This window comes from Siniperca chuatsi, linkage group LG2 (assembly GCF_020085105.1).
Source record: "Siniperca chuatsi isolate FFG_IHB_CAS linkage group LG2, ASM2008510v1, whole genome shotgun sequence".
NCBI lineage: Eukaryota > Metazoa > Chordata > Actinopteri > Centrarchiformes > Sinipercidae > Siniperca > Siniperca chuatsi.
Window position 1 is genome coordinate 25,334,391 of NC_058043.1, and position 7,355 is coordinate 25,341,745.

At 38.8% G+C, this 7,355-nt stretch overlaps 1 protein-coding gene across 8 annotated transcripts; it reads right to left on the minus strand.

The window, feature by feature from the left end:
* Positions 1-41: 41 nt before the first annotated feature.
* uba3 (ubiquitin-like modifier activating enzyme 3) lies at positions 42-5,431 on the minus strand. 8 transcript variants are annotated; one of them, XM_044173684.1, is made up of 18 exons: positions 5,265-5,431; positions 5,105-5,143; positions 4,270-4,390; positions 4,074-4,154; positions 3,904-3,986; positions 3,709-3,789; positions 3,444-3,487; positions 3,196-3,260; positions 2,857-3,012; positions 2,642-2,744; positions 1,926-2,039; positions 1,762-1,815; positions 1,527-1,563; positions 1,339-1,420; positions 1,144-1,244; positions 925-988; positions 726-780; positions 42-610 (listed from the first exon to the last, which is right to left on the minus strand). In XM_044173684.1, exons 1-18 carry the CDS (start codon positions 5,282-5,284, stop codon positions 522-524), a joined length of 1,389 nt encoding a protein of 462 aa, XP_044029619.1. In that variant the 5' UTR covers positions 5,285-5,431; the 3' UTR covers positions 42-521. The 8 variants fall into 8 exon arrangements, with proteins under 8 accessions (XP_044029619.1, XP_044029637.1, XP_044029602.1 ...); XM_044173702.1 differs by having other exon boundaries at positions 5,074-5,143; positions 5,265-5,321; XM_044173667.1 differs by having other exon boundaries at positions 5,090-5,143; positions 5,265-5,299.
* Between the last annotated feature and the right edge of the window lie 1,924 nt (positions 5,432-7,355).

Sequence of the window (7,355 nt, forward strand, 5' to 3'; positions counted from 1 at the left end):
CTCCCACAAATACATGTAGGTACATAAAGAAAACAGAAACATTGTAAGAAAAACATTTTATTCCAGTTCACACATTATTATCAGTGTCTGTTGATTACCACTTCAGCAGTTACTGCAACTAAAAAACTGTTGTAATAAATAAATATTCAAAACCAGAACAAGTACAGAATAATCTTTTCCAAAGTAACCAATGCTTGTCTCTTTGTTTGCACAGAGCACGCTTTAGGTTGTAGTGCAGATAACACATTAATGCAGAAATCCTTAACATTTGCAGACGATATATCACCAAAACATGACAGGTTATGAACTATGATTTGGCTCTTCAGTGCAAAACATTAACTTTACTCAATAGGTACATTAAAACAATGAAATTAGCTAGAATCATTTACACTGTGACTGTGTGACTGAATACACTGTGAGCTGTTCTAGTTTTTAGGCCATTTTAAATATTCTGCATCAAGTCATAGTTGGCCAAGAAACAAGAATGACATCAACTGGTTGTAGGAGTGCTTGAGTTCATCCTATGAGGTAAAGCAGAGTCTGAACAGCATGGTCTGGGGTGTGGTGACATCAGCTACAGCTAGCTCTTGTCCGTCATTCAGCCCCAACTCTGGAAAAACATGTTCATAACATAAGTGAGTCAGTATATTCACAGTGTATTCATCTAACCAGAGTGTAAGCATTGCCATTTCTAGGAAACATATTCAGTAAATAAAGAACCTCACCCTTCAGAGTTTTGGACAGATTTGGCCGCGTCCTCTGTTCGATTGAAGCAACAGACTGTACAACAAAAATACCAATTCAACGTCAGCTCAAACCAAAACTTGCATGATTGCCTTATTTCATCAGGCCACACCTCAGTCCCACATTACTATGAGACTGAATTGAAAACACAAAACAGTATACAAACCAGAGGTTAATTACCTGTAAATATAATGTTTTGTTCTTTCCTTCCACTGTTGCTGTTATAGCAGGTGATTTCATTTGTCTGAAAGAAATACATTATATGTGATTGTTGAAGACAATGCGTAAAGCACTACTAAAAATCAAACAAAAAGCAAATGTGACCATAAGCAGAACTTAAGTTGGGTGGTACAGCACAGTAGTTAATAATAAATAAAGGATAAAGGACGGCAAACCTACAGGGAGGCACTCTCAGTCAGGTAGTCCAACACCTCCTGGAGTATGGAAGATGGAGAAAAGTGCAAGTCCAGAGGTACTTGGCTGCAGGCTGAACAGTTTTCCTGCATCAGAAGTGAACATAAACATGTGTTTAACAAAAAGGCAACTTTATCACTGTATCAAACATGAACTGGCAGATGAAATTCAGGGACAAACCTTCCGTTCGGCTTCAAAAGTGTAGGTGTACAAGCCGTCAACATCATTGAAGACCATGTAGTTATTTAGAGGTATATAGGCACTGCATAAGAAAAAGGTAACATCATGAGAAACAGTGAAAGGCCTGTGTAGTTTATAAAGATCTTCACTTTGTGCATATGGCTGTCAAGCAGAACCTGCAAACTCACCTTGATGCTATTTTGAAAACCTCGGTTGCGCAAGCAGCTGGGTCAAATAAATCAGAAAAAAAAACCCTGTTATGTCTGGGTAGACATTTCTGTTTACATAAAGTCAATATACTCAGTACTGTTTGTAAATGATTAACTCATATATGGCAGGGCATACAATCTTTCATAAAAAAGACATCAGGTCCACAGGTCTCTACTATAGCACCTTCACATTTATTCAGTCTTAGCTACTTACCAGCTATGACGGCATTTGTAGACGCTACAGCTGGAATTATCCTCTTAACAACACCTGCAATATTAAATAGGATATAGAAAATATATATTTTGCATACTTCTAAAAATGGACAATCAAAGAAATAAAAGCTTTATAAATCTGCTGATCTGTCTGTGTGTGCTCACCCTGGGTTAGTCTGTACGTGACTCCTGTTATGTTAAACTCTGCTGCTCTCTCCAGAGATCTCTGATACACCCACTGGATGTGCTCTGGGTCATCTCCATCCAGGACCACACCATCTGTCCACACACACACACACACACACACACGCACACACCCCCCAACAAGAATTTAACAAGAACTTAATGCCCGGGCCACACCATCTACCTAAGCAGCGCTTGAGCGTCGCGGAACCTCTTGCTGTATATGTTTTATTTATTTTTATTTTTTATTATTATTATTATTATTATTATTATCAATTATTATTTTATATTATTATTATTTTATCATCATTATTATTTTTTTACAATTGACCACACACTTCTTAAGCTTTTTCTGTCTCAACAAAATGTAAATGAAGTTTATAATGAAATGAATATTCTATTATTGATGGCCATTATCAAAAGGAAACTCAATGTAGAAAGATACGGCTGGCAGTAGCAGCGCCGCAGCAGCAACGCTGTCTGTGTGGACACAACAGGTAGCGAGTTAGTTCAGGGAGGTAGCCGTCACACACAGGTAGAGGTAGGCAGTGTGGCCCGGGAGTAAGTTTACTTGTTTGTAAAGGTCTTGTAAGTCAAGGGGCGGGGTTTGTTGAGCTTCAAGTCATACTGAATGATCATTCTAAACATTACAAAGACCATTCAAGAGAAATAATAGTAACTGCAGTGTGATTTTATACCTCCAAAGGGTGTCTCTTTGGGCCACAGCAGCATCCGGACATACTCAATGCAATGTTCTGGTAAACGAGGCATGGAAGCTATTGTACACATGGGGAAGTTGACCTACAAAGACAGGAGTATTTTAGCAACAACAAACTTACCAGGAACGGTTTCTGTAAGACCACTAAGTTGTGGTTGTAAACATTATTTTATTAAAAAAAAAAGGCTACCTCACCTGAGGAGGGTAAAGCTCAAGGGTACAGTCAATGCAGGCGGTCATGCCAGGGAGAATGACTCTGGCATTGCCTTTAAAGCCTTCGGTCCCACCATCAATTAAAGGAATGATGGAACCTGGGTCCAAGACACCATCCTCATACACCAGCAAAGACAGCTGTACAGAAAGACAGAGGGACTGCATGTGATTACATGAAACATGTTCCTTTTCGCACATCTTACAGCTTTACGATTTTTAAATGCAAGCATTATACAAGGAAAATGTAGCAAAAACAGTTGGCCAAAGTACTGAGAAAATAAAGGACTGTGACAAAGATTGCAGTAAAGAGGAATAACTTACCAGCATACCATTCATCCACCTCCTGGCAAGTATAGAGTCCAGTCCACAGACAATTATATGGAATTCTAGATGAAAACAGAGAGATGAATAAATTCCAATCTAATGTCTTATAATGACACAGTCCAAGCAGTATCAAACTGCAAGCCCTGTATCATGCATCAAACCGAATCGTAAGCTGACTGAATCATTACACCCCTTCCAACAAGACATTAGGGAAGTTGGGAAAGAATAGTCCTAATGATATTTACGTCTGTAGAATGTTTCATCCAAGTCTTGAATTTTCTTAAAATGTCTGCACAGAGCATTTAGGAGAAGTTTGGACAGAATGTTCACTTGCTTTCACAACCTAAGAATTAAGTTGTCTACATTCTTAAATTGTGATTTTTGACACGGGGATTAGCTGCATGCAACATTTTTCACATTTTAATCATGTGGATTGTGGATTGGGTATTTTAAACTGCATTTACATCAAGCATCTAAAATCTTGCAATTGTTGTTCAATCAAAAGGATACGGGACTACACAGCATCCAGGTATGCGGGTGTTGATAAAATCAGCTGCAATGTCCGCCTTGGGCCGACCTACATCTTTTCGCCTGGTCAACATTACACACACATTAAAAGAACATATCTGCTTGCTTCAAACATTACATAAACCAATAATACGGCTCAGAAATGTACATAAAATGTATTACATATTTTCTACTGACCTGAAGAGGAACTGTCGATTCAGGTTTGAAACATCAATGGTGTCCATGTCGACAACATGAATGTTGCAAAAGCCTGATAAAGCCTGAGGCAGAACATGAACAAAAACAACAAAGTGTTGGCCATTCATTAAATGATATTTTCCAGATATTCATAATGATAGTGATCATACCAGGTCTTTCAGCAGCTCACATCCCAGACCACCAGCACCAATGACCAGGATTTTGCAGGTTTCTAACATAAACTGCAATGACTGTGGTGAGAGATAAAGATATTATATATTAGAGCAATACAAGATGGCACAGGACAGATCAAATGACAAATTAAAAGTATCATTAAAGCATCATTCCGCTGCCTGTGATTGTTACCTCTGTGCTGGGTTCGAAGTCAGGATGCGTGAAGGGCCCTGATCTTTCCAGAAACCTTTTGATATGGTTCCATCGCCCCTCCCACTCACAGGCGCGTCCAATGCCTCCATCAACCACCATCCTGAAGACAACAATATGTACATTTAGGATGTATCATCAGCAGCATCTCTGACAATCTCAGTGGTAGATGGCATGCATATGACTGTACGGTTTGATATTACACAAAAACGTCTACTGAGATCATGCAAAAAAACAAAACAATCAAGACCTAAACTCAATACTGTGATTAACTGCCACATAGTTAGGGTGCTATTTACAGTTCACAGCAGATCATGCAATAATTTAAGAGGTTCAAGAAACTAAATAGGAGTAACTGTTACTGTATTAACATGCACTTGTGATTTGTCTGCCTTATGTCAGCGTCTGCTCTAACATGTGTAACGTTTTGTTGTTTAACCACTCTATGAAAATATAGTAAAACTGCATATTTCTGACAGGTGGGCGTTTCTGACTCTCTGACATTTTGTGAATCATCTATCGTTACTCTCTTCCCTGGACAGCTCCCGGTAGCTTTAAGTGAAGAGCTAGCATGTCAACAGTGAGAAGGGAAGTTAAAGTAAAGACCTCTAACTTTGCAAAGAGGTAAATGATACCACAAAATTCTTACTGTATAGACGTGTTAGCTACTCACGACCAACTAGTCAGTATTTTTGTCCGTAGCCTAGCTGTCAGTGTACAACTTGTATTAGGTTAGCTGCTTTAGCTAGCTAACGTTAACCTTCCTTATGTCTAGTAAACTCAAACCTTCCGCCAGTTCTACCAATTCATCACTAACTTCTCAGTCAGCTCCACTACTCTCCTTCTTTTCTTCTCCCTAAAAAGAGAGAATAAAAGAAGGTTCATTCATGCTGTGCTTTCGTAGGTTAATGAGATTTGAAAGCATCTTTCGGGCAGTTAATGACTGTTTCTTGCTTGTTTCTTCGGTAGCTACTTACGGCTCATCCGTGTCCGCCATGTTTGGCTACTTATCTGCCTTCAAATGCCGAAGTTAGCAGTAGTAAATACAAAGACTTTCAGGCAATAATATACAAAATAGTCCGTAGAACAACGGTATATTTAGACGGTGTTTTAATTTGAGACCAACACGGCTATTGTGTCGTGCAGCTAGGGCCTAAAAAAGATAGAACACTTAGCATTAGCTATATAGTTTTAGTTGAATTTCGATATTTCCGAGAGTTGTGAAGGCAACATTGTCAACACTCCACTACAAGGACGGCAAGTACACCTCCGATCCAACAGGTGGCAGCATTTACCCATTTTTGTTTTGCTTAGATGTACAGTAAATCCACCATTGTGCATACCTACTGCATATTATATTAAACTGTATTCATGTTACAAATGTTAATGATGAAAGAGTGTATTTAGCACAGTTGTCCAAATGTCGCCACTTTTTCATGCAAGATGAGTTTGGCCTTTCTAAAACAATGTAGGACATTGGAGCAGTAGGTTTTACAATGGCAAAGATAGTTAAATAATTGACTATACAAGTGATTACTTGATAATTGCTATGCTCTGTGTGGTTCAGCCCTTTAACTTTAGCAATTATCTATAAAACCAGTTAACAGTCAAGGAGAGACAGGAAGAGAGAAATGGCCCATTTGAGTTTCAAGAGCCTGGATACAAACTGTAACTAGATCAATAATTAAATCTTTCAATTTATTTATAGCATTTCGCTTTGTTTTGTTATTATGTCCTTGCAACAAAAAAAACAACTGTGTAAAACAGCATAAAATTTAACTATGTTACAGATTTATTACGATTTATTGCTTTGAGTTGCTTTCATTGTGAATTGCTGCATGAGGTACTTAGCATGAATAAGACATAAAATTGAGATCCTGTTATTAAGTTTAACGACTTTCTTAGTGAGGACCTCTCCCTCAAGTATCTGATTTACTGTGTCCACATTGTGCTAATGAATCTAGGTGTTTAATCGCTCATTATAGAATGATTAAAAAACATTGGATGGGCTTCTATGCATTTCAAGAGACATGCCTGTGGGCACGTGAACTTAATTAATCTATCTGTCTGCAACCCCTCTAATATTAAAGGAAATGTGGTGTAGATACCTTTTGCAGAGGTCACCAGAGATCTGTCTAATGTATGCACTGATAGCCCGGCACTCTCAAATTATTTGTCGCTGGTAAAGGATACTGTGTGTGTGTGTGTGTGTGTGTGTGTGTGTGTGTGTGTGTGTGTGTGTGTGTGAGTGAGAGAGCATGCACACCAGGACATATAGCTTTTCTTCTCTTGAGTTTCAGTGATCTGAATGGTTTGATGGTTTGGTTCAAGATTTTTTTTTTCTTCTGATCTTTAATGAGATGTTCCAAATGACAGCCTCCGAAAACTGATAACTAAAAATAACTGCTGCGGCCATGTCCTTCATAGCTGACTGCCTGCCATCTCAGCCCTCCTCTCTCTCTTTTTCTATTTGTTCTGTCTGTCTTGTCCTCTTTCATTTAACCTCAGCTATGCTCTCTCGTTAAACAGCAGTGAAATGTGATGACATTTCATCAAAAAAGGTGGAAGATGGAATCCCACAAGACACTTAAAAATCGGTTATATTATTAATGAGGATCCTTGCTGTGGGAGGATTGCTCATGGGCACTTCAGTAGGTATGATTGTGCCCAGATCTCCAGGTGGAAGTGATTTCTCCTATATTGGTTTTGCCTCCAGCATTATTTTGAAGGTCTTTAAGCACTGAGTGTTGTTGAATGCACACTGGATCTAAAGTAGGGCAGCAGAGGAATAGCAGTCAAAACATTTTCCAGTGCTGACACATTTTTATAGATTCCATTGAAATGCCATCTGTCATTCCCCCACTTTAAGCAGGGACTTTCTGAATGTCATCTACCGTGCCTTTGAGGTGACCCAGCTCTCTGCCATCCATCACAGCCAACTATAGTTAACATATACATGCAAATATTGAAGAGTCCAGAGTTGAATAGACCATTACTTGAAATACTTGATCATAGCAGGCTACCAGTAATGTGACACCTTGCTAGGAAGAAGAACCTCAGAGGAGCTG

What these genes read in the sequence shown, in the direction of transcription:
- uba3 (XM_044173656.1), bottom strand. Translation starts at nt 5,172, where the DNA reads ATGAACCTTCTTTTATTCTCTCTTTTTAGGGAGAAGAAAAGAAGGAGA. An exon ending in GAGAAGTTAGTGATGAATTG is followed by an intron (nt 4,391 to 5,089) that starts GTAGAACTGGCG and finishes TGTTGTCTTCAG; the next exon opens with GATGGTGGTTGATGGAGGCA. An exon ending in TTGAGCTTTACCCTCCTCAG is followed by an intron (nt 2,745 to 2,856) that starts GTGAGGTAGCCT and finishes CTGTCTTTGTAG; the next exon opens with GTCAACTTCCCCATGTGTAC.